The sequence below is a fragment of the Bos grunniens genome, chromosome 29, assembly GCF_055505025.1.
Source record: "Bos grunniens cultivar Pamir isolate PY7600 chromosome 29, Bosgru_T2T1.0, whole genome shotgun sequence".
Taxonomy (NCBI): Eukaryota; Metazoa; Chordata; class Mammalia; order Artiodactyla; family Bovidae; genus Bos; species Bos grunniens.
Genome location: NC_141193.1, coordinates 7172469 through 7199082, shown reverse-complemented (window position 1 = coordinate 7199082; position 26614 = coordinate 7172469). Strand labels below are relative to the sequence as shown.

The window sequence follows — 26614 nt, the reverse complement described above, 5'->3', positions numbered from 1 at the left end:
TAAGAAGATCCTACTAATAGGTTTGAGCCTTCTGTAGTATATCTCTACGACTCTGTCCACACCCAATATCTCTATTTTATTGCCTTAACTATGAGATCAGAGTTCCTAGAGAACGCAAGAAACAGCAAGCTCTAAACTTCCAACCAGGGACTTTCCGGGTGGTCCAGTGATTAAGACTCTGTGCTTCCACTGCAGGGGGCGAGGGCTTGATCCCTAAGCTAAGGGATCGGGGAACTAAGATCTCACATTTTGTGTGGTGTGGCCAAAAAAATAAACTTCTGACTGATAAATAAGCAGAAATAATGGATCCAAGGAGAAGAAAACAGGCCACATATACCACACTCCTGGTTGGGTACAGCGACTCAAGCATAAAATAGATCTGGACCCTTGGTGGCCAGGGACGTATGAATAACAAAGAGGCATGCCTTCACATTGCTAGGGGAAATTCCACACCTCTGCGAGCCTAGACAAGTGTGGAATGACATTTTCAGGAATTCAAGGCTTCAAAAAATCTGAGATATTCTAAGGAACAGCGTAAATTATTCCAGCAATTTCTCAATAGGTGTTAAATAGTATTGAGACAAGTCAAGTCAGTGAATGTGAAGGACTGATTCACACAGCACCTACATGCTGAGTACCTGTGATGCGCTCGTTAGAGAGTGGACTGGAACAGGTACCCAACAGACACACGTTGATACCCTCTGGAGCTTACATTCTAGTGGAGAGAGACAGTAAACAACCACAGAGGGGAAACTGATTCAGATGAATGCTCCAGAGAAAGATGGAGAAGGATATGGCAACCCACTCCAGTGTTCTCCAGTATGTCTGGAGAATTCCATGGATGGAGAGGCCTGGTGGGCTACAGTCCATGGGGGTTGCAAAGAGTCAGACACAACTGAGCGACTATCACTCATTCCAGAGAAAGAAATCAGGGCCGAAAGCCTCAGTTTGGAGCATACAAGAACTGTAGCTGATAGAGGATCCGGGTAAGTGACGCAATCAGATAAATCCAGAATGTTGGCCAACTATAAGAATATGGGCCAGAGACTCCCCTTGTGGTCCAGTGGCTAAGGGTCTGCACTCCCAGTGCAGGGGGCCTGGGTTCGACCCCTGGTGGGGGAACTAGATCACACATGCCACAATTCAAACCCGGCACAGCCAAATAAATGATCTGAAAAAAAAAAAGTTAAAAAAAAGAATAGCCTTGCAATGCAAGGCATGCGGGTTCCATCCCTGGTCAGGGAACTAAGATCCCACACGCTGCAGAGCGACTAAGCCCAGCGCACTGAACCTGCGGAGCCTGTGCGTGCTGGAGCTCACGCACCACAACTGGAGAGTCAGTGTGTCACGAGGAGGGATCCTGCACGACCCAACAAAGACCCGACGCAGCCAAACAAATAAATACATGTTAAAGAAAAAAAAGAATATAGGCCAAATTAGTTAAAAAGTTATCAAAGTTGTTAAAAAACAAAAGAAGTGGGAGATTAATGTAAATTTAAAAGAGTTAACAATCACATTCAACATATAAACCTTGCTTGGATCCTAGGCCAAGGGAAAAAAATTATAAAGTATATTTTGGGAACAAGGAAGGACTTTGGAATACAGGCTGAATGTTAGATGATATTAGGGAATTATTCTTAATTTTTAATTTATTAAATTAAAAAATTTTAATTTACTTAGGTATTATGAATATGTAGGATAATGTTTCTATTCTTAGTAGATACATACTGAAATACATAGTGTGCTGTGTGCGCGCAGTCGCTCAGTCATGTTCAACTCTGTGACCTCATGGACTGTAGCCTGCCAGGCCCCCTGTCCATGGAATTCTCCAGTCAAGAATCCCGGAGTAGGTTGCTATTTCCTATTCCAGGGGATCTTCCTGAACCACGCATCGATCCTTGCATCTCCTTCACTGGTAGGTGAATTCTTTACCACTGCACCATCTGGGAAGCCCCAAAATATATATAGAAAAGGCAAATAGGGCAACCAGTACCTTCTGAATCTAGAATGTTCTATTGCCTATCGCTCTAATCATTAACTTTTCTGTATATATTAAAATGTCCAATATAGAAAAACTGGATAAAAAGGAATGGAGAAGGACTCAGTCATGTCTGACTCTTTGTGACCCCGTGGACCATACAGTCCATGGAATTCTCCAGGTCAGAATACTGGAGTGGGTAGCCTTATCCCTTCTCCCGGGGATCTTCCCAACCCAGGGATCAAACCCAGGTCTCCAGCGATGCAGGATTCTTTACCAGCTGAGCCACAAGGGAAGCCTGAGAACACTGGAGAGGACGGACTATCTTTTCTCCAGGAGATCTTCCTGACCCAGGAATTGAACTGGGGTCTCCTGCATTGCAGGCGGATTCTTTACCAACCGAGCTATCAGGGAAGCCCAATCATTAACTTTTCTGTATATATTAAAATGTTCAGTGTAGACAAACATGATAAAAAGAAATGGAGAAGGACTTCCCTGGTAGTCCAGTGGTGAAGAATCCACTTGCCAGGGCAGGGGATTTGGGTTAAATCCCTGTTTCGGGACGATTCCATGGGCTGAGGGGCAACTGAGCCTGTGTACCACAACTACTGAGCCTGTACACCTGGAGCCTGTGCTCTGCAACAAGGGAAGTCGCTGCAACGAGAAGCCTGTGCACCACAGCTAGAGTGGCCCCTGCTTGGCGCAACTAGAGAAAGACTGCGTGCAGCAGCGAAGACTCAGCACACGCACACAAAACAAAACAAAACAAAAACTAAAAAAAAAAAATATATATATATATAAGGAATGGAGGAGAAGTAACATAGATAACTTTTTGGAGGAGTTTAGCTGTGAAGGGAGTGTATTAGTTTTCTAGAGCTTGCTGTAAGAGATTACGATAAACTGAGTGGCTTAAAAGGACAGAAACATACTCTCTCACAGTTCTAGGGGCCAGAAGTCCAAAATTAAGGAATTGGCAGAGGCCACCCCCCTGCAGAGGTTGTAGCAAAGAACCCGGTCTGTGCCCCCCACCTCTGGGGGCTTAGCCCTGCCTCACTCCAGCCTCTGCCTCTGGAGTCACATTGCCTCCTCCACTTCTGCCTGTGTTTGATCTCTTTCTGTCTCTCTCTTATAAGGACACTTGTGCTGGCCTATCAGGCTCACCCAGATTATCCAGAATAAGTTCCCCCTCTCAAGATCTTTAACTTAATCACATCTTTCACCATATAAAGTAACGTACGTTCTTCTGCCACATGGGCGATAATCACAGGTTCCTGGGATTAGGAAAGGAATGTATCTTTGGAGGGCCACTTTTGTGCCTAGCATAGGAAGAAAGAAAATGCAACAGTATCTAGAGAGGAATGTGGGGCCATGAAAGGTTTTGTTTTTAAGATGAGAGAAAAGATCGCACGTTTACAATAACTGGTTTGAGACATTTTGCTGTACACGGCAGTAACACTCAACAGTTCAGTTGATTTGTTCATTGTGTTAGTCACTCACACACAGGAGAATTCATAAAGAAAACAGCAAGGCCATCATCTAAAAGTCTACAAATAATAAATGCTCGAGAGGGAACTCCCCTATGGTGCTGGTGGGAGTATAAATTGGTACAGCCACTATAGAGGTTGCTCAGAAAACTAAAAATAGAGTTACCATAGGATTCTGTAATTCCATTCCTGGGCATCTATCTGGAGAAAACTATAATTCAAAAAGATACCTACAGGGCTTCTCTGGTGGTCCCCTGACTAAGACTCCATGGTCCCAATGCAGGGGGCCAGGGTTTGATCCCTGGCCAGGGAACTAGATCTGGCATGCTGTAATAAAGATGGAGGATCCCACACGACTCAGTTAAGACCTGGTGCAGCCAAGTAAATAAATAAATAATTTTAAAAATGTGGCATAGAGTTTACAGACCTTTTGGAGACTGGGGAAAATTATAAAGGATGTGTATAAAACTTTTTTTTTAAGGTTTACCAACATGTTTCGTATACAATTTTATTTATTTATTTATGGCGGTGCTGGGTCTTCGTTGCTGCATGGGCTTTTCTCTAATTGTGGTGTACAGGCTTCTCATTGTGATGGCTTCTCTTGTTGCAGAACACAGGCTCTAGGGCGTGCAGGCTTTAGTAGATGGGGCGTGTGGGCTCAGTAATTGAGGTTCCCGAGCTCCAGAGCTCAGGCTCAACAGTCGTAACACATGGGCTTAGTTGCTCAGAGGCATGTGGGATCTTCCCAGACCAGGAACTGAACCCATGTCTCCTGAATTGGCAGGTGAATTTTTTACCAGTGAGCCATCAGGGAAGCCCAGAAAACTTAACAGTTAAAAAAAAACAGGACTATTATTAATATAAACTTGTTATGAGACTTACTTATGATATGATGAAGTTTCTACCCCTTAGAAATTGTATGGATTTTTAAAAGTATGTAGAGGAGAAAGGGTGAAGTGTTCCTTTCATGCTAACTATCCATGACTGCTTTTCACCCCCTCTTAGGTCCCTACTGGAGACACCAAGTCTTGATACTGAGGCTTTGACACGAGGTACTTAGGGCGTCTCCTCTCTTCCCCGGGGTGACGGTGGATGCTGGATGACAAGTGGAAGACACAGAAGAAAGCCCAAAGGAGACAGGCGCGGGGGGAACTCCATCTGATTAGATGAACAATTAAAAGTCAAAACGGAAACAATGCAAAATAATTGAGGCAATTGCAAACCAAGTATGAGCAATTCAAATTTGACGCGGAGGTAAGGGGAACTTGTGGAAATAGTGATCACGGTGAAGTGATTAAAATGGTGGAATCCACTGTATCATGATTGGTCAACAGGAAAATAATAGAATTCTATATCACCAAAACTACCATTTAATAGAAAAACCTGTAATCACTTTTTAAAATCCAGATGCACATCAGAATTATATTGGAATTTTTTGAAAAATACAAATGCTACTTTTTTTTTCTTTGCTACAACTCCAGATACGTTTCTAATGAGCAGCCATGTTTACAAAGAACTGGTCTATATGAGGATCTTTTATCTAGCTTGTTTCACTTCTACTTCATACTCACTGGTCCCATTTCATTTAGTTTATGCTTTCCAATTTCTCCATCTCTTTTTTTTTGGATGAACTTTCTCAAGCCTTTATCAAGCATAGTAGAAAAGCTCTTGTATACATATATATAAATAATATGTACAATATATATATTAGAAAACTTATGAATTTTTGCCTAAAAAATTTATGACACTTTGATTCCACTTGTTTGACTTAGCATAAATAGAAAGCTAGATTTCTAATTTAAAGAAATACATATGTAAGAAAGCAACAAAGGTTTGCTGTATAGCACAGGGAACTATAGTCAATATCTTGTCATAACCTATAATGGAAAATAATTTCAAAAATAATATATGTGTATGTGTATAACGAATCACAAAAACAATTCTATATTTTGAAATTTAGTAATGTTTATCTTTTTGCCAGTTTTTCGAAAAGTTCTATGGACATCTAATAACATAGAAGATACAAAATTTTAAATTTATTTGTATAGGATATAAGATTAATATGAATAGAAATCTATTATATTAAAATTATTAACGACATTATTCAAGATGCTCCTTATTTTTTCTGAACTTCATATTCTCAGAGAAATGTTAATATATCTTACTATGATTATATATTTTTTCTTTCCCCTTATATTTCTTCTGATTTTTGCTTTATGTATCTTTGTTTGTTGTTAGTGGCTAACGGTTTATGATGTCTATCTTCTCTGTGAATTGTACCTTTTATGATTAAAAATATTTTGTTTCATTTAAAAATAAGTAACTAAATTTAAAATAGGGGAACCCATGGGACTTCCCTGGTGGCCCAGTAGTTAAGAATCTGCCTTCCAATGCAGGGGTCGGGTGTTAAGTCCATGGTCAGGGAACTAAGATCCCACATGCAGGGGGCAACTAAGCCCAGTGCACCACAACGAAGGGCCCATGTGTTGCAATAAAGACCCAGCACAGCCAAGAATAAAATAAAACAGGGTAACCCAGAAGTTATTCTGGATACAATTTGCAGGCTAGAGGGATGATCAGGGAGGCTGGGCTCGGTCCAGATACACAGGGCTCAGTGAGAGGCCTGTCTCACTGCATTGTAAAATTAGCTACATGGGAGAGGAGAGGAGAGAAATAGGGAAGAAAATAACTTTAAAATCCAACAAACATAATTACTATTATGGGATGTGGCTTCTTACTTTTTTCCGTCACTTCTTTCTCATCTCTGCTCTCGCCTTTGTCACGCTCCTCAGGCTTTAGGATCCTCTATCAGACACTGACCACTCCAGCCCACATCTCCTTCCACCACCTTGATGATCTATCCACACCCTGCTGCCACTGTCCATTTTTCTCACTATGCATTCTCCTACATCTCATAAACTCAATCATCTGTTAAACTAAATCTTTCTAGCCCATCCTCAATCCATTTCTCAAGCACCTCTCTACAAACTCCTTAGTCACAGCTGTTTTCCAAGAAACCACCATCCACTTTTCCTCTAGCTATCGACACGTTAACAAATCTTCTCTTTCTTTCCAAAATGTTCCACTTCCCTCTTTATCAGACTTCTCTACTTCCTTTGGTCCTGGTGTTCACCTTCATTCCCAGTAGCTCTTCAATCCCACTCTTTCTTCTCTTAGGCTCAGATGCTCTTTCTCTCTCATATTTACCCCTTTAGGGTCAATAACATTCTGCTTCACTCTAATTTCTCCTCTTTGACTTGCAAAACTTCCCCTATTTGCTTCTCTTTCCTTCTTACATTCTCCATCTCCTCACTCACTTCATCTTCCTCCTCTATAATTGGTTTCTCTTCCATAGAAACAGATTCATCACTATTATCATTCTCTTCTTCCAAGATATCCTCCTCCTCCCCTACTCCTTTCTCATTCTCTTCATCATTCGCCTCTACACTTTCAAAAGGAATTTCCATCTCAGCATTGGTAATTTCTATCAATTTTTCATCCCCAATCACTTCCACCACTTTCTCAATTTGTTCTTCATTTATGCTGCCCATTCTTGAACGCGCCAACTTTTCTCCACTAGTCCCCAGCTTCTCCCTACTGGATCGCTGCTTCTCTGTACTTGACCGCTGTTTATCTCCAGTGGATCTTAACTCCTCTCCACTTGTCCCCAGATTCTCTACCCTGGATCCCCGCCTCTCTCCCCTGGATCCCCGCCTCTCTGCCCTGGACCCCCGCCTCTCTCTCCTGGGTACTAGCTTCTCTCCACTTGTCCCCAGATTCTCTACCCTGGATCCCCGCCTCTCTCCTCTGGATCCTCGTCTCTCTCCCCTGGATCCCTGCCTCTCTTCCCTGGATCCCCGCCTCTCTCCCCTGGATCCTCGCCTCTCTCCCCTGGATCCCCGCCTCTCTTCCCTGGACTCCAGCTTCTCTCCACTCGAATTCAGCTTCTCTCCACTCGATTTCAGCTTCTCTCCACTCGATCTCAGCTTCTCTCCACTCGATCTCAGCTTCTCTCCATTCGATCTCAGCTCCTCTCCACTCGATCTCAGCTTCTCTCCACTCGATCTCAGCTTCTCTCCACTCGATCTCAGCTCCTCTCTACTCGATCTCAGCTTCTCTCCACTCGATCTCAGCTTCTCTCCACTCGATCTCAGCTCCTCTCTACTCGATCTCAGCTTCTCTCCACTGGGACTCAGTTTCTCTCCACTTGACCTCAGTTTCTCTCCACTTGACCTCAGCTCCTCCTCATTCTGCTTTACTTCGTATCCTCTGGATCTCAAGTCCTCTCCACTGGTTTCCACGTCAGTAAACTTCAACTTCTCTTTAAACTCAGGCCCCTTCCGAGATCCCGCTGCAGTCCCTGCACTCTCAGATTCAGCCTCTACTCTGTGTCTGAATTCTTGCTTTCCCCACACCTCTTTTGAGCTGTCTTTCCGCAAACCGGCCGAAACCTGTAGTGCACTTGATACACTGCGCACTCGTTTCACATCCATTCTTTCTGGACTCCGGCCTGACTTTCCTCTTAAGACTGGCTTTTCCACATCTTCCAGTCTCCAGTTCTCAGACTCAAGCTTCAGGTCCCACGTTTTAGGTTTTTGCGTCTTTCTACCCAGGAGCTCCATTTTCCTCCCAATGACGATGAGCCCATTCCAGGGCATCCATAACTTTTCTCGCATCGTCTGCGCCCCTCTGCTTCCCGGTTCCAGCTGCGACCGCCCGAAGCTCCCGGCCTGGCCTCGGGCGCCCTGGCAGCGGTCCTTGTCGCGCCCCCTTGCCGCCCTTTGTGGCTTACCCCGCCACTCCCTCCTGTCCCAGAGCGGATATCCAAACGGAGCCCCTTTCTCCAAAGACATTACGCCTCTCCCCGACCCCTAGTCCGCCCACCCCACCCCAGCTCCCCATTCCCCCGACCCTCCCCACCCTCCCACCCAGCCCACTGGCTCGCCACCCCGCCCACCGCCTAGAGGGCGCGAGAGGGGACTAGTGCGCACGCGCAGACCGCGCGAGACCGTTGGAAGGCGCGGCCCAGAGCGCCAGCGGGCGGGAGTCAACCAGCCCGGAGGCGGGGGCTGACCGGACTCGAGACCTCTGCGATCGTAGGGCACCCCTCCTCCCCATCCCCTCGCCTCCCGCCTCCACGCAATGACCTGTTCCCGGCCCTCTCAGTTCCGCGCGGCCCCTTCGAGGTGGGGCCTGGGCACAGGAACGACAGGCGTTGCAGCCAATGGCGTCCCGCACGGTAAACCTGCTACCCAATCACAAGGCGCGGCTGCGAGGGAACGGAGTGGGAACCACGCCCGGCTCCAGGTGACTCCTTGGCAGGGAGGGAAGGGCGCCTCGGTTAGTGGATAGGATCCCCACTGGGTCCGTTCCTCGGGGCGAGGTCTCGCGGACCAAGCTGCCGAAGCGTGCGGCCAGTGACCTGCTGTGGAATCCTTTAGTGCTGTAGTCGAGGAGAGTGATGGAGGAGCGTCTAGAAGCTGGGAAGGACAGCAAGGTAGAGAAAAGATGCAAACCCCCTGCCATTCCTACAGCTCCCTCCATAATACCCGCTGATGCCCAATCAGGGAGGGAGGGAGTGAGAGAGAGAGAGAGAGAGAGAGAGAGAGAGAGAGAGAGAGAGAGAGAGAGAGAGTCTGTCTGTCTGTCTGTTTACGCTCACGCATGAGTTAGAAAAGAGATCTGAGCAAGGGACTGGTGAGGAGGCAGGGTTTACCTTTACCCCGACAGATGGAAACGGACCCGTCTCTCTTACTCCTCCCTCCCCTCCCCAGGGCCGACTCATGCAGTTTTCATGGAAGGATGTTACGGATTGAGAAGGGGCTGGAATACTGCTTTCCAAGGTGCGGGGAATACAGTTCACCACTAATGGTTCACATGTGTATCTGTGTTATATAATCAGAAGACCATTCAGTCTTCATTCCTTCTTCTTGACTTCATTTGACAGTTTCTGAGCATCCTTGTGCTAAGGATGGTTGGGGGTGGGCATACAGAGATGCATACTTTTAAGGGTAGGAGATACGTGCAGAGTGGGCTGTGACTAAAAGGCCACTTATCCTATAAGGATGGAGCAGCCGTGGTCCATTTTTGAAGCCCCATCTGTCTCAAGCAGTTACCAAGGAAGGAGGCAGGAGACTTGGGGGCCTGTTGCACCAATGAACCAGACTGTCAGGGGCGGGGTAGGGATGGGGGTGGGCGGTGCAGGCATATGGACAGAGGAAGAGCTTGCCCTGGGGGTGTTGGAGAAGCCAACAAGTGAGGAGCGGGGTTCAAGTGAAATTTGATGAAGTGAGGGACTGACAGGCCAAAGTATGGAACAGAAGGCATCGTTTCAGTGTTTATCTATGTTCATATTCATAGTTAAATTAGTGTGTGTGTGTATAATGTTTAGAGCAATGCCTGGCATATAGGAAGGGCAAATCTAAGTGTTAGCTATTGTATTACTATTATTGAATAGTGAATGCTACGTGTTGGGAGGATGTCCTGGGCTGTCAAACTGATGGGTTTGTGGTCACAGCCCACTGGCACCTAACCTTTGTAGGTGCCAGACTCTCTGATAATCTACTATTAGATCTTGTCCTTTAGATAAGCATGACCTTCTTCAAAATTCTCCTATAAATATAGAAAGATGAAAAGAATAATAAATGAGTAGGTAAGTAAAAATACAATAGAGAAAAATGAAATAATATAAAATACTTGATTAACAGAATTCAAGAAAGAATAAAAGAGCAAAAAACAGGAGACAGACAGCAAGATGGCAGGCTTGTAGCCTACTGTATCAGTAATTACAGTAATAGTGAAGTGGAAGAAGCACTACAATTAAAAATAAAACATTTTCACATTGGATTTTTAAAAAACAATTTAATTCTGTTAAAAGAGACTTATTTTGGGACTTCCCTGGTGGTCCAGTGGTTAAGAATCCATCTGCCAGTGCAGAGGACATGGGTTTGATCCCTGGTCTGGGAAGATCCTACATGTTGAGGAGCAGCTGAGCTCGAGTACTGCAACCACTCGAGTACTGCAGTTACTCGAGTACTGCAACCACTGAAGCTTGCTCATCTAGAGTCTGTGGTCTGCAACTGGAGAAGCCACAGCAATGAAAAGCCCGTGCACTGCAATGAAGAGTTGCCCCTGCTTGCCACACTAGAGAAAACTCACACATAGCAACAAAGACCCAGGACAGCTGTAAATAATTTTATTTTGAAAAAGACATACTTTTAAGAACACAGAAATATTGAGAAACTAATGGAATATGTACACTATGAGCACACTAACCAAAAGGAAGCTGGTGTGGCTTTGTTAATTTCAAACAAAGTAGACTGGAAGAGAAAGTATTCTAGAAAAAAAGGAGGGATATTTTATAAATATTAAAGAGTCAATTCAACAGGAAGATAAAACACTCCTCAATTTTATGTACTTCATAACATAATTTCAAAATATTCAAAATAAAAAATTACAGAATTGAAGAAATCAACCCATGATTACAATTAGAGTTTTAGCACAACTGACAGCATATTAAAAAGCAGAGACATCACTTTGCCGACAAAGGTCCATCAGTCAAAGCTATGGTTTTTCCAGTAGTCATGTGTGGCTGTGAGAGTTGGACCATCAAGAAAGCTGAGCACGGAAGAATTGATGCTTTTGAACTCTGGTGCTGGACAAGACTCTTGAGAATCCCTTGGACTGCAAGGAGATCAAACCAGTCAATCCTAAAGGAAATCAGTCCTGAATATTCACTGGAAGGACTGATGCTGAACCTGAAACGCCAATACTTTAGCCACCTAATGCAAAGAGCCAACTCACTGGAAAAGACCCCAGTGCTGGGAGAGACTGAAGGCAGGAGAAGGGGACAACAGAGGATGAGATAGTTGGATGGCATTACCCACTCAATGGACATGAGTTTGAGCAAGCTCTGGGAGATAGTGAAGGACAGGGAAACCTGGTGTGCTGCAGTCTGTGGGGTCGCAAAGAGCTGGACACGACTGAGCAACTGAACAGCAATAAGTGTCAGCAGACCAAAAAACCCCAGCATTTAGATTTAAATAGTGTGATTAATCAGCTGACCTATGTAGCACTCTATAACCTACAACTGCAGAAAACACATTTTATTCAAGTGTACATGAAGCATTTACCAAAATCCATTGTGTGTTTACCCAGAAAACAAGTATCAACAAACTTTAAAAGCCTGAAATAATATAGACTGTGATCTCTGATCTAGGAGACTCATCAAGGAATCAAAACAAAAAGATAACTACATTCCAAAATATTTGGAAATTAAACAACATACTTCTAAATAATAAGTCAAAGAAGAAATTATAATGGAAATTAGAAAAATTTTTAAGAAATTATTTTGAAAATATGACATATCAAAACGTATAAGATTGGAGAAGGAAATGGCAACCCACTCCAGTATTCTTGCCTGGGAAATCCCATGGACAGAGGAGCCTGGTGGGCTACAGTCTGTGGGGTTGCAAAAGAGTTAGACACGACTTAGCGTCTAAATAACAGATGGAGTCTTATGATGACTTGTGGCAGAACGATTGTCCCTAATACATCTGTTTATGAATAATTATGGTGAAAATGATAAGAAAAAGGAAGAAAATGTGACAGAATTCTTAACATAGATGCTTTTTAATATCCAAAGTTAAAAAAGATTTCTTTTCATACAGACTTCCTGAAAATGTGATTGTGGCTCAGCTGGTAAAGAATCCACCTGCAATGTGGGAGACCTGGGTTCGATCCCTGGGTTGGGAAGATCCCCTGGAGAAGGGAAAGGCTACCCACTCCAGTATTCTCTGGCCTGGAGAATTCCATGGACTGTATAGTCCACGGGGTCGCAAAGAGTCAAACACGACTGAGTGACTTTCACATCAAGTGTGAGTACAGTTTGACAAAGAAATGAAAGTATGAGCAGATTAAAAAAAAAAATGCTGACTTATAAGATGTAGTTAAAGCAGTATCCAGAGAGCAATTTATACCTCCAAATGTATATTTTAGAAAAAAAGAAAGGTTGAAAAGTCCGTGATCTAATTTCAACATCAAGAAGCTAGAGAGGACATATCTAGTGGTCTAGTGGTTAAGAATCTGCCTGCCAGTGCAGAGGACACCAGTTCGATCACTGGCATGGGAAAATCCAACATGTCACGGGGCTATTAAGCCCTTGTGCCACAGTGTGCAAAACCTCTATGGAAAAACTATAAACATTACTGAGAAAAATTAAAGAAGACCTGAATCATTGGAAAGATAGCCATGTTCATGGATTAGAAGATTCAGTATTGTAAAAATGCCTATCCTTCCAAAATTGACCTATAGATTCAATGTAATCTCAATCAAATCTCAGAAGGTTTTTTGGGGTAGAAATTAACAAGCTGATTCTAAAATTTATGTGGAAATGCAAAGGACCTAGCCAAAATGATTTTGAAAAAGAACAAAGTTAATTCTACATCATTTCCATATTGCCTATCAATTATACTAATCAAGAGAGTATGATATCAAAAATATAGATGTATATCAGTGCAACAGAATAGGGAATACAGAACTGGTCACTTTTGAAGTCAGTTGATTTTCTGCCAGAGTGTACACCAAAACAAATCATAGTGCAAATCAGTTCAGTTCAGTTGCTCAGTCGTGTCGGACTCTTGGCGACCCCATGGACTGCAGCACACCAGGCTTCCCTGTCCATCACCAACTCCCAGAGCCTACTCAAACTCATGTCCATTGAGTTGGTGATGCCATCCAACCATCTCATCCTCTGTCATCACCTTCTCCTCCTGCCTTCAATCTTTCCCAGCATCAGGGTCTTTTCAAATGAGTCAGCTCTTTGCATCAGGTGGCCAAAGTATTGGAGTTTCAGCTTCAGCATCAGTCCTTCCAATGAACATTCAGGACTCATTTCCTTTAGGATGGACTGGTTGGATCTCCTTGCAGTCCAAGGGACTCTCAAGAGTCTTCTCCAACACCACAGTTCAAAAGCATCAATTCTTCAGCGCTTATCTTTCTTTATAGTCCAACTCTCACATCCATACATGACTCCTGGAAAAACCATAGCTTTGTCTAGATGGACATTTGTTGGCAAAGTAATATCTCTGCTTTTTAATATGCTGTCTAGGTTGGTCATAACTTTTCTTCCAAGGACCAAGCGTCTTTTAATTTCATGGCTGAAGTCACCATCTTCAGTGATTTTGGAGCCCCCAAAAATAAAGTCTGTCACTGCTTCCATTGTTTCCCCATCTATTTGTCATGAAATGATGGGACAAGATACCATGATCTTAGTTTTCTGAATGTTGAGTTTTAAGCCAACTTTTTCACTCTCCTCTTTCACTTTCATCAAGAGGCTCTTTAGTTCTTCTTCACTTTCTACCATAAGTGTGGTGTCATCTGCATATCTGAGGTTATTGATATTTCTCCAGGCAGTCTTGATTTCAGCTTGTGTTTCTTCCAGTCTAGCATTTCTCATGATGTATTCTGCATATAAGTTAAATAAGCAGGGTGACAATATACAGCCTTGACATACTCCTTTCCTGATTTGGAACCAGTCTGTTGTTCCATGTCCAGTTCTAACTGTTGCTTCTTGACCTGCATACAGATTTCTCAGGAGGCAGGTCAGGTGGTCTGGTATTCCCATCTCTTTGAGAATTTTCCACAGTTTGCTTTGATCCACACAAAGACTTTGGCAGTCAATAAAGTAGAAATAGATGTTTTTCTGGAACTCTCTTGCTTTTTTGATGATCCAACAGATGTTGGCAATTTGATCTCTGGTTCCTCTGGCTTTTCTAAATCCAGCTTGAACATCTGGAAGTTCTTGGTTCATGTACTGTTGAAGCCTTGCTTGGAGAATTTTGAATATTACTTTGCTAGCATGTGAGATGAGTGCAATTGTGTGGTAGTTTGAGCATTCTTTGGCATTTCCTTTCTTAGGGATTGGAATGAAAACTGACCTTTTCCAGTCCTGTGGCTACTGCTGAGTTTTCCAAATTTGCTGGCATATTGAGTGCAGCACTTCATAGCATCATCTTTTAGAATTTGAAGTAGCTCAACTGGAATTCCATCACCTCCACTAGCTTTGTTCATAGTAATGCTTCCTATGGCCCACTTGACTTCACATTCCAGGATGTCTGGCTCTAGGTGAGTGATCACACCATCATGGTAATCTGGGTCGTGAAGATCTTTTTTGTACAGTTCTTCTGTGTATTCTTGCCACCTCTTCTTAATATCTTCTGCTTCTGTTAGGTGCATATTGTTTCTGTCCTTTATTGTGCCCATGTTTGCATGAAATGTTCCCTTGGTATCTCTAATTTTCTTGAAGAGATCTCTAGTCTTTCCCATTCTATTGGTTTCCTCTATTTCTTTGCATTGATCACTGAGGAAGGCTTTCTTATATCTCCTATTCTTTAGAACTCTGCCTCAAATGGGTATATCTTTCCTTTTCTCCTTTGCCTTTAGCGTCTCTTCTTTTCACTGCTATTTGTAAGGCCTCCTCAGACAACCATTTTGCCTTTTTGCATTTCTTTTTCTTGGAGATGGTCTTGATCACTGCCTCCTGTACAATGTCACGAACCTCCATTCATAGTTCATCAGGCACTCTGTCTATCAGTTCTAATCCCTTGACTCTATTTCTCACTTCCACTGTATAGTTGTAAGGGATTTGATTTAGGTCTTACCTGAATGGTCTAGTGGTTTTCCCTACTTTCTTCAATTTAAGTCTGAATTTGGCAATAAGGGCATGATCTGAGCCACAGTCAGCTCCTTGTCTTGTTTTTGATGACTGTATAGAGCTTCTCCATCTTTGGCTGCAAAAAATATAATCAATCTGATTTCGCTGTTGACCATCTGGTGATGTCCATGTGTGGAGTCTTCTCTTGTGTTGTTGGAAGAGGGTGTTTGCTATGACCATTGTGTTCTCTTGGCACAACTCTATTAGCCTTTGCCCTGCTTCATTCTGTACTCTAAGGCCAAATTTGCCTGTTACTACAGGTATTTCTTGACTTCCTACTTTTGCATTCCAGTCCCCTATAATGAAAAGGACATCTTTTTTGGGTGTTAGTTCTAGAAGGTCTTGTAGGTCTTCATAAAACCATTCAACTTCAGCCTCTTCAGCATTACTGGTCGGGGCATAGTCTTGGATTACTGTGATATTGAATGGAGTGCCTTGGAAATGAACAGAGATCATTCTGTCGTTTTTGAGATTGTATCCAAGTACTGCATTTTGAACTCTTTTGTTGACTATGATGGCTATTCCATTTCTTCTAAGGGATTCTTGCCCCACAATAGTAGATAATGGTCATCGGAGTTAAATTCACCCATTCCAGTCCATTTTAGTTCGCTGATTCCTAGAATGTCTATGTTCACTCTTGCCATCTCCTGTTTGACCACTTCCAATTTGCCTTGATTCATGGACCTAACATTCCAGGTTCCTATGCAATGTTGCTCTTTACAGCTTCAGACCTTGCTTCTATCACCAGTCATACCCACAACTGGGTGTTGTTTTTGCTTTGGCTCCATCCCTTCATTCTTTCTGGAGGTATTTCTCCACTAATCTCCAGTAGCATATTGGGCACCTACTGACCTGGGGAATTCATCATTCAGTGCCTATCTTTTTGCCTTTTCATACTGTTCATGGGGTTCTCAAGGCAAGAATACTGAAGTGGTTTGCCATTGCCTTCTCCAGCGGACCACATTTTGTCAGAACTCTCCACCATGATCCGTCCGTCTTGGGTGGCCCCACACGGCATGGCTCATAGTTTCATTGAGTTAGACAAGGCTGTGGTCCATGTGATCGGATTGGTTAGTTTTCTGTGATTGTGATTTTCATTCTGTCTTCCCTCTGATGGAGAAGTGCAAATACAATGTTTTTAAACAAATAGTGCTAAAACCACTAGCTATTATATGGCAGAAATGAATCACAACCCACACTTTACGCTATACACAAAATGAATTAAATGGATCATAGGCCTACATATAAATGTATGAAAATGGATCATAGACCTAAAACTGTTTCTGGAAGAAAAAAAATAGAATATCTTCATGACTTCGGGGTGGGAGTGTTTCTTCAAGAGTACAAAAACATCCTTAACCACAAAAGAAAAGATTGGTGTGTTGAGCTTATAGAATTATAAGCCATTAAGAGAGTGAAAAGACATCCCACAGAGCTGTGGATATTGACAACACATATAACTGACAAAGGCACCTGGAACTTCCGTACAGTGCTGGGGGGAGTGTAAATTAGAACAGTCAGCTTGGGAAAGTGTTTGGCAGTATCTGTGAAAGCGTTTTCAGCACATGCCTACCCTCTGACCAAGCAGTTCTCATACCCAACGGAAATGAGTACTTAGGTCCCTCAAAAGATATATGCAAGAATGTTCATGGTAGCTTTATTTATAATAACCCCAAACTGGAAATAATCCAAATGAGCACCAACAGTAGTAGACTAGATAAACTCTGATGTGGTCATACAGTGGGACACCACACAGCAATGAAAAAGAACCACCATGCTTAGCGACAAAGGTGGGTGTCGTTAAAGAACATGGTCACAAAAGAGTGTGTACCGTGTAACTACATTGATATATGAGGCTCAGGGCCAGATAAAATTAATCTATGAGTGGCCCCTCGGTGTCCTAAACATATGCCAAAGCCCGTGAGAGGAGACAGGGAGGCCTCTGAGGGTGAGAAGTGAGCTGTGCTTGGAGCGAGAGTGACTTCTGACCTTCTCCCTAGTACCTCCTGGCCCAGTGGTGTGGACAGAGCAGGTGCGCAGTAAAGGCTTACTGAGATAGCTCAGTGCAAGAATGAACTAGCAGCTTGGTGCCTCAGGGGTCTTTTCACTTGGAGAGATACAAGTGCTTGACCTATGAGTCTGTGCCTCTTGACACTGAACGTAGTGAGTGGAATGGTCTCGGGACCCCCTCAGAAAGGGGTGGGACCGTCTTTACACCTGGTGAGAGGTGCCTGAGGTAACCAGCTGGGATGGGGTGGGCAGGCAGCTGAGGAAGCACATGGGATGTGGAATTGAAAAACTGTTCCAATCTGGCCCTGCCGTGTGGCAGCTGTTTGGTTCAGGCCACGTTATTTTAGCTCTCTGGGGGTCGCAGCCCCTGGGCCTATAAAATGGGGCAAATTCACCCTACTTCAGAGGATGGCCCGGTGGGAAAGTATCATTGTGAAGCCCTGAGCAGTGACTTACCAGGATCTTTGGTGTGTGTGTCTGGGTGCAGCCAGTGGCCCCAGGGCATGGTGGAAATAATACTTTGAGGTGGCTCTGCAGGAGGCCTGGAAGCCTGGGGCCAGGATGCGGGTGGCGGTGCTCAGTCAAGTCAGGGCCCTCCCCTCCCCCACAGGCCTCCTCCATGTCAGTGGGCCTGCAGGGAGACAGCTCCTTGCAGGTGGCGATCTCAGATGCCATCAGCGAGTGGAGCGGGACAAGGTGAAGTTCACTGTTCAGACCAAGGTGACGTTGCACCGGGAGCAGGGGTGTGGTTCTGGTGGCTGCCAAAGGAGGCTTCAGGAGCCCGAGCAGCCTGGCTCACCTGGTGGGCAGATGCCAACAGAGCCTTAGGGCCCGGCTCCTCAACCTGGCTTTCGCCTCCCTGGCCCTCTGAGAAAGAGAGCATCTCATCTAGTCTCTGCCTGCCTTTTCCTAAGGCCCCAAGTGCTACCATCCCATGTCCACCCTCCTGAGGGTGAACAGGAACACGAGAGCCCCAACTTGGGCCTCACTTGGCATGTGGGACGGGGGTGGCCCAAAAGTGGGCATGCAGGAAGCTTGGTGGGTGTCAGGCTTGTGGGGGGCAGGGAAGGAGAGACCCCTCAGACAGGCTTCTCAGCTTTCAGAGCTGCCTGCCTCACTTCTCCCAGACCAAGTTCTCCGTCATGCAACAGCGTGAGGAGTTCATCTGGCTGCACAATGCCTACAAAGGAGGGGTACGCCAGTCTTCCTGTGAGGGGGAGCCGGCCTGGGAGAACAGGGGGTACGCCGGTCTCACTGTGAGGGGGAGCCGACCTGGGCCCTCGGGGGAGGCGGGGAGGCAGGGCCAGGCTTCGGGGTGCGGGTGATGGCCATCTTGATAATGAGAGGTCTCCCAGCTCTGTCCTCCTTTCAGTAGATCCCCTCAGCCCCTCCACGGTCAGACTCTGAGGCTGCATGCGGATTGAGGCTCTGGGTGGCCGTGGGAGGGAAGCCACTGGAGGTTCTGGCCTAGGGGGAGATCGTGCCACCCTTGGGAGCCCTTAGCTGCTCTGCTTCTGGTGGCTCAGTAAGTGGGTCCTGTCTGGCTCCTATAGGAGGTAGATGACTTCTTTGAGCATAAGAGGACCTTCTTGCTGGAATACCATGCCTGCATCTGGGACACCTATCTGTGGGTAGACCAAGTCATGCACTCATGAGTGTATGCAGAACTCCAGGGGCCCTGGATCCCCTACCTGCTCTCCCCAGTGGCATACTCCCCAGGGGAGAGGAAATTTCCTGTGTCTGCCTGTGGCCACAGACACCAGGATGGGGCTTGACAGGTGGACCAAGGGGCTCTGATGGAGGGCTCTATCCCAGCAAGCCTGGCAGATGATTACATGCCTATCTCAGCTGCACTGAGCAGTCTGGGATCTCAGGAAGTCAACCAGCTAAAGAGTGAGGATTCCCTCTGGCCCCTCTCCCCTCTAAGCCTGTAATACTGTGTCTGTCCATGAGGGGTCACTGTGTGGAAGTCTACTATCAGCTTTAGGGGGAGGTGCTTCTGTTTGGTTTTGGTAGAGAAAGAGCCGATTTCCCCAAGGGGGACCTAAGGGCAGGAAGACTTTAAGCACCTGCTAAGACCCCTGCCCTAACTCCTCCCCACTGCCTCCTAGGAGCTTCTTCAAATTGGCAGAGCTCTTTGAACAGTTAAAGGTGAGTACTGCCTTCTGTGTTGAAAGGTGATCATGATCCTTTCCAGGGAAGAGAATGTCCTGGGAGGGGTAAAGCTCCAGGATCGTTTTGGAATCTTTCAGTGATAACTTGGGCCCGATGAAGCCCTGGGCTCATTCTCCACACTAGTTTAGAAGAGTGGAGTGAAGTCAGGGATCCAGCCTCAAGTGTGAGTGCGTGTGGTGATGGAGGAGGAGGTGGGAAGTGGGTTTGGCAAGGCCCTTACCAGGATGTGCCACGTGCCTTTGGCACTGTGCTGTGCTGCCAACATTCTGCCCCAGACACACTTCCTGAACTCTTCGCCAAGAAAGTCACTGGAGTGTGCCAATCTTTCTAAAATGTCTGTTGCTCTTCATCTCTTCCCTGCTCAGGGCCCCTCAGTGACCCTGTCGCTTCCAGGAACTGCCTAAGACACAAAGCCCAGAGTTCTAGCTTGCATTTTAAGCCTGGTATGCTCTGGCCACTGCCACCCAACTGCCCTACTGAACTTAAAGTCCCCAAAAATCATACCTGGCTTGCACACCTGCAAAGCCTTTGCCTGTTGTCTAACCCCTACTCAACCCCCAAGATGCAGATCCGAGGCCACCTGCTTTGTGAAGCCTTCAATGGCCTGCTCCCCTGAATGTGAGTACTTGACATAGAGTGGTTATCAGGTGACTCTGTTGGGTATTTAGAGGGACAGCAGCACCCCTTTCCTTAGCAGCCCCTCTGCCAGCTCTGTCCCCAGCCTCCACCTTCTTGCTTCAGGAGCTGGAGGGCCAAGTGGCCTCTAACGAGGACCTGAAGCTGTCAGACATGCTGAGATACTACATGCGAGATTCCCAGGCAGCCAAGGTGAGAGTGGCCCCAGAGCAAACCTCAGGGCTGGAGGCCAGGAGGCTGAGCCACCAGGGTGAGCAGGCAGACGAGGGCCGTGGGCCAGGGATTCTGTGCCCTTGCTGGCCCCAGGACTACTGTCCTGGCAGCTGCTGGCACTGGCAGACTACAAGAATGCCAACAAGGTGCTGGACAACGCCCGCGTGAACACCAACAAGGTGCTGGACGAGGCCCGCACCAGCAGCACACCAGGAGGTGTGGGCTACAGAGAGCCACCAACAGCTGTGCTGCTAGTGCTTCGAATGCCTCTCTGACTCAGCCAGGCAGAGTAAGCCCCGTGGCCCACAAGCCCCTGCCTCTGCACTGGCCACCCTGCCAGAGTCCCCATTCCTCTCTTCTCCAGAGCTCATGGACTTCAGATCCCATGTATCTTCCTTCCGCGAGAACCTCACTGAGCTGGCCGAGCTGGAGCTCAAACATGCCAAAGGTGAGCCATCCAGCCTCACCGAGCCCTCTTGCTGCCTTCCTGGTCTCCTACCCGGGCCTCTAGTTTCTCAGTGCTTGGGAGCAGGGGTGGACGTGGTGGGGTGGAGGGAGGTGGCTGGCATGAACACCCCAGCTATGCAGGGCCAGGGCTCCCCATTTGGACCAGCACCCTTCCCTTCTCATTGGTAGCAAGGCCTCAGTGAACGGTAGGACAGGGCTGGGGACAGAGGAGTCATTCAAGGTGGGGGAACAGCAGGGAGGAGTCATCAAGACCCTTTCCTCCACAGGCCAGCACCCTGCTTCTGCAGAGCACCCCAGTTATCCTCAAGGGGGAGCCTTAGAGCTTCCAAAAGCCCCCAGATCTCCTACTCCAGACAGGTGCCTTCCAGCCCTAGGAGCCACTTGCCATGCCCCTTCTCAGGGCAACCCCCACCCCTGCCCCAAGGTGCCAGGCCCTGCCAGAGGGAGAGCGAGCAGCATGGACACCACTCTTGGCCAGAGGTAAGCAGAGCCCCAACCTGGGGAAGCCCAGGGAACATGACCTCCCCTCCGCAGAGGCAGACAGCCTCCACCCACGCTGGTCCGAGTTCGTTTGTCTCCAGCCTGTTCACAAATAAAAAACCTGGTTTTACAAGGAGGCTTGCTTGTCCTGATATTCCAGTTGCAGGGCCCACCAGGTACATCCTCTACCAGGGGGACCATGGTAGAGGCCAGGTCCTGGGGGACACCCCTGCAATGTGTTCAGTCGCTCTGCAGAGTGCCAGGAGGCACCCTGTATAAAGGGACAAGATCCAGAACTTGGAACCCAGGAGCAGTCAAGATGTGCCACCACCCCCTTATAAACCCTGGCACAGACCACACATAAAACTAATTATAAATCCTCTGCACCCATTTCCCAATTAGAGAATGAAATACGCCTTCCTGCCTCCCTCTCAGAAATACTGGCAAGTTCCAAAGAACAATCTTTAATTCCAGGCAGCTTTTTAGCTGATGGGGAAGCTGGGTGGGGGGAGAAGTATAAATCCTGCATTACCACCACCCCTAGGACAAGACTTCCACCTTTACCTGTGGGGCAGGTGAAAACCCAAAGTACAGTCTGGAAAGAGCCCACAGCAAAGTTGGCAAGAGGCTTGAGGCTCCAGCCAACACCCTCCTGGTTAAACACCAGGAAGGTGGTACCCAAGACACCTGGGTCTGAAGTCCTGGGCTCCACCTGGCCGGCCCCACCCTAGACCCCAGACACAGCTGCTTAAGGCCAAAGGCTCAACCTGGCTTCTGACTCACAGCAGCCAGCAGACCCAGCCCTCATAAATGAGTCAGCCACCCAGGGGAGAAGCAGAGCAAAGACCAACTCCTGAAGGTGGAGAACAAGCTCGAGGCAGCCAGTGACTTGCAGCCTCACGGCCCACATCTGGGAAGGCTGCATGGGGAATAAGAGGACGGGCCTCACCGTCCTGTTGCCCACCTGGATCAAGGCAACAGAAGCAGCCAGTTCAGGCATGAAGCCCCTCTGTTCAAGGGACCCCTGCAGGCAGTAGCAGACACACCCTGGCTGAGCTACCTCCTAGCCAGCCAGCCTGGTGCCAGCTATAAAGTGAAGAATGGAAACTGTCAGAAAAGGAGGCTCAGCCAGGCACAGGGGTCAAATGAAGGTGTGTGGGGGCTGGAGAGGTGGGTACAGAGGAGATGCTCGTTCTCCCACCCTGCCTCCTGCACAAGGTCCCCAAGGGCCCCAACCTTGAAACAAACATCCCATTAGTGAGCCTTTTTATTGTTTTTTTTTTTTTTTTAAATTGAAGGTCCCTTACTGGTCCTGCTTCCATGAGTGGCTGTGACCAGAGGAAAGGGGGGAGGGGAGGCAGGCGGCGCAGGGAGGGTCCTCTCAACAGCATTCCATTTATACACAGAACTAAACAGACAAGCACAGAGTCACTACTGCAGTTAGAAGTTGGCAGCATGGGAAAGGGGAGGAATAGGCGGGGAACTGGGGTGTCGTTAAAAAAAATACAGGCCCCCCCCAAACAGGGGTTCCTGGGGGGGGGAACTTGGTCTGTTTCAACCCAAGAGGAATCAAGATCAAAAGCGGTTTGGGAAGGCCAGAACCGTCAGGGGTGGAGGGAGGAGGAAGGTCCAGGGGGTCGGGGGGGCTGTTTGGCAACTGGGGTGAAGGGACTGCCCTCCCCCTGCTGGGATTCCCCCCAGCCCCTCCGGTCTGGCAGGAAGGGGGCAGCCTGCAACCCCCGTGGGCAGGTCTGGGGCTGCCAGATGCTCCAGGCAGGGGGCTGGAGGGGGCTCACAAAGGCTTGCCCTCCAGGGAGATGACAGCGCTGCCCCCCAGCTTCTCTGCAAGGGTGCAGCGGTCCTTGACCTCCTCGTAGCAGTTTGCTTGTAATTCATGCTTGATCCCTGTAGGGAAGAAGAGGGAGCATCTGTGAGCAGGAAGGGTGGGGGTGGGGGGTGCTGCAGCTGGGAAGGAGCCAGTCTGAACAGATGGAGGGGACCAGGCTGCCTTCCAGCGGGCAGGGATCTCCTGGGCCATGCCATTCACCCCACCCAGCAGCCAAGGCCCAAGCACAAGGGCATATGGCGCCACCAATGCTGGCCCTTACCCGTCAGTTTCTTCTTGATGGCATCCTTGGAGCTGGCATAGATCATTTTGCTCTTAAGGGGTGCACACTCAGGGGCCCTGGAAGAGAAAAGAATCAAGAGAACTTGCCTCCAAATCCAGCAAGTGCCCTCAAGCGATAAATAACTTCCAGAAACCCCTGAGCTAGGCCCCAGCATTCACGCTTTCATCAAGTTCCTCATTGACAAGTGTTTTATTACAACACCCTCCTCTGACACGCAGGCGTCTGGATTAAGCCGGAGCCACAGACCTTCCTGTCCTGGGAAAGGGGGGTGGGGCAGAGCTAGAGCAGGTCAAAGGGGAAAGTGCCTGCAGGAGGAGCTCACCAGAAGATGAACACCAGGTCCTCCTTCTTGCTCTCCTTGGTCTCGTAGGTTGCATCGTAGAGGGCGTAGCGGCAGTCCTTGTCTGGCAGCATCTTGACAAAGGTGGCATAGGGGTCGTCTACCGTCTGGCCCACGTCACCCACCAGGATCTCCTTGCCCTCCTCCAGGATGATGTTCTTCTTGTCCTCACTCAGGCAGAAGAGCACCGCCTTCTTGCGCTTCTTCACTTCCTCTGGTGTCGACGACTTACGCACTTTCATGTCGTTGAACACTTTGATGACCCCATCAGAGACAGCCACACCGGAGGCCTAGAGGATGAGCCACACGCACCTCGTGAGGAGACAGTTTCTGGGACATGCCCTGAAGTCCCTCTTTTGCTTTGTTAGGAGATCTGTCTAGAGGCCAACAAAGTACAGTCCTCAGCCCCAAGAGGTCACTACTCATCCCCTTCCTAGGACTAGTGACACTATTTTCCCACCCAGGTCACCGTCAAAGGATCAGATGTGACACAATCCCAGAATAGCAGCCAAAGAAAAAGAGACCTTTGATCGCATAATTCAACAGCATTCCTCCCCACCCCGACATCCTGCAGGCTAGAGATCCAAGACCTGTGAGAAGCAGAGCCTCGGCCAAGATGTGAGTCCAAATTAAAAGAACCGACAGACTACTGACCCCGTTTTCTACGCAGTCTCAGCTTTTGCATAAAGTGCTGACTCAGAACTTCACGTAGAGCAGAAAGGGATCCAGATCCTAGTCATCTCCATAGAACCAGGACCCACCAACGGTGCTCAACAGTTCCAGCAAGCCCATCAGCACGGTTCAAAGCAGTTATTACACATTTCCTTCTCTGCCACGGTCTCCCCAAACCAAAGCAACAACAAACCCCTAATTAAGGCCTCACAAGGGAAAAATGCAGGCCCCCAAGTCGCTGACAGGAGTCAGCGGTCCAAAGTCAAGTGCCCACAGTCTCTGAGAGCTCTTTAAACTTGTAGGTCGTGTTGGGGGACACCCTAGCCAGGGAGGGAGTGACGGTCCACGGTGAAATCTGCCCCCGCTCCCGGAACTGCAGAGGAAGCCGGCCACGTGATTGAGCCGCTTCCGGAGTAGGCGGTGAAAGCAGATCGGCTAGAATCAGCCCCCTCCCCGAAAAAAAAAAAACTCATACCCAGCGGCAGCTGCATCTCGGAAGGCCTCAACCCAATGGAATCGCCTGCGCCGACGAGCTTATCGGCCCCCTGCGCTGCAGGCCTGGGCAAGTTACACAACCTTCGGCTCTCGCAGCCCTCGGGCCGAACACAGGGGACGGGGTGGTTTCCGGGCGGTGCCCGCCTGGGTCACTTCCCTAAACGAGACTCCACCCTCAGGCCCCATCCGGGAGAGCCGAAGGCCCCGTTAGTCCACGGCTTCTGGCCCAGCGGCCAGGCCTGACCGTGTGCGCACGCGCCGGCCGGGAGCGCCGTCCCAGTCTCCGCCGGGTGTACTCCGCGAACCCGGCTCGCCTTCAGGGGCTCGCCAGCCTGGGAGGACAGCCGAGGACTCCTTCGCGGTCCGCTCTGTGACGCGCGGTGCAAGCCCCTAATCGATGGCGCCTGCGCCAGGACACCCCCGCATCCCCCGCCAGCCGCACCGCCCCCGCCCCTCGCGGGCATCCCTGCCACCTGCTCTCGAGACGGACCCCGCTCGAGAGGGAGGGTGACGCGGAGACAGGAACAGCCCTTGGGTGGGGCGCGCGCGCCAAGACCGCTCGCGCGCTTTTCCTCCGTCGCCCCCGGGCCGGGTTTGGATGCCGCGTGTTCCAGTAGAGACGCGCGTCCCCGAGAAGCGACTCTCGGCGGCCCCGCGAGGGGACGGGGGCGCGCGCGCCCTGGACCCCTCCCCCACGGCCCTGGGCCGCGCGGGCGCAGCAGCCGGGTGGGGGAGGGGAAGGGAGCCCAGGGGGCGCGCGAGCGACGTCCAAGCCAACCCTCCCCGGCGCCCGCGGGCGCGCACGCGCGTCCTGGCGCCGCCCGCCCCTCAGCACGAGACCCTCGTCCAGACCCGGGAGCTGGGGAAGAGGGTGCCGACGTTGCGCCCCCTTTCCCTCTCGCGCGCCCAGATGATCGACTCGCGGCCACCTCCCCCGCGGCGCCGTAGCCTGCAGCTCACCATGTTTCCGGAAGCGAAAAGGCGATAGCTAGGAGAGCCTACAAGACGAGAGGCGCTGCAGCTGCTGCCGGGATCCGACTGAACGCGGCCTCTCCCGGCCCCTTCCGTTTAGTACGAGCCGCACAATGAGGGGCGGGGCGGGCTTCCGGGGCTCCTCCTGCGGGCCGACGGGAAATGAAGTCCGAGGGCCCTGCGCGGTCTTCGGGCTCGCTGGGTAACAGAGTCTTCTTCGTCTGACAGCCTCCGAGCGCCACGTTGCATCCTGGGAAAAGTAGTCCGAAACAGCAGAGAGAGGCGGGGCTGTGGCGGACAGAGCGCAGCCGTTGGTCGAGTTTCCCAGGAAATACTCCTAGCTCAGTGAAGGCCTCAGCGTTTGGTAATAAGACCTGAGAATAAACCCTGGCTTCGAGGCTCTGCCTGTGTCTTCCTGCAATGAGGGTAGACCTGGGTTCGATTCCTGGGTCGGGAAGATCCCCTGGAGAAGGAAATGGCAACCCACTCCAGTATTCTTGCCTGGGGAATCCCATGGACAGAGGAGCCTGGTGGGCTGCAGTCCACGGGGTCGGACACGACTGAGCGACTTCACTTTCACTTTCTTTCGCGGCTCTTTACCCAGTAGCGAAACGATTTTCCTAAGCTTCATCTTGGCACTTTCTGGATACCTTGGTATGAAACTTTTCAGCGAGTTAGTATTTAACTTTTCTGAATTGAAGCACCTATAATAAATAGGTGCTTTTTCCTGGGATCCAGTCTTAGAACAAGGAGAATTGCAAGTATAAGGCCCCTCCAATACAATAAGTATTCATGAAGTCTACTTCATGTTGTCTGCTGAGAAAAGGTATATGCAACGTCAATAAAATG

General features: G+C 48.5%; 2 protein-coding genes across 3 annotated transcripts; both read right to left on the bottom strand.

The window, feature by feature from the left end:
• Positions 1–6490: 6490 nt before the first annotated feature.
• On the bottom strand, positions 6491–8564 carry LOC147341868 (uncharacterized). The gene has a single exon (XM_086384816.1). It carries the CDS (start codon positions 8313–8315, stop codon positions 6696–6698), a length of 1620 nt encoding a protein of 539 aa, XP_086240942.1. The 5' UTR covers positions 8316–8564; the 3' UTR covers positions 6491–6695.
• Positions 8565–22406: 13842 nt separating this feature from the next.
• CFL1 (cofilin 1) lies at positions 22407–25837 on the bottom strand. 2 transcript variants are annotated; one of them, XM_086384824.1, is made up of 4 exons: positions 25754–25837; positions 23609–23916; positions 23266–23342; positions 22407–23062 (listed from the first exon to the last, which is right to left on the bottom strand). In XM_086384824.1, the coding sequence occupies exons 1-4, from the start codon at positions 25754–25756 to the stop codon at positions 22950–22952; spliced, it is 501 nt and encodes a 166-aa protein (XP_086240950.1). In that variant the 5' UTR covers positions 25757–25837; the 3' UTR covers positions 22407–22949. The 2 variants fall into 2 exon arrangements, with proteins under 2 accessions (XP_086240950.1, XP_086240951.1); XM_086384825.1 differs by lacking the exon at positions 25754–25837 and adding an exon at positions 24774–25580.
• Between the last annotated feature and the right edge of the window lie 777 nt (positions 25838–26614).

Excerpts from the sequence above, each read along its gene's own strand:
- CFL1 (XM_086384824.1), bottom strand. Across the intron at positions 23,343-23,608 it reads GACCTGGTGTTCATCTTCTG|GGCCCCTGAGTGTGCACCCC; the intron begins GTGAGCTCCTCC and ends TTTCTCTTCCAG. Across the intron at positions 23,063-23,265 it reads CATCAAGAAGAAACTGACGG|GGATCAAGCATGAATTACAA; the intron begins GTAAGGGCCAGC and ends TCTTCCCTACAG.
- LOC147341868 (XM_086384816.1), bottom strand. The coding sequence starts at position 8,315 with ATGTCTTTGGAGAAAGGGGCTCCGTTTGGATATCCGCTCTGGGACAGG.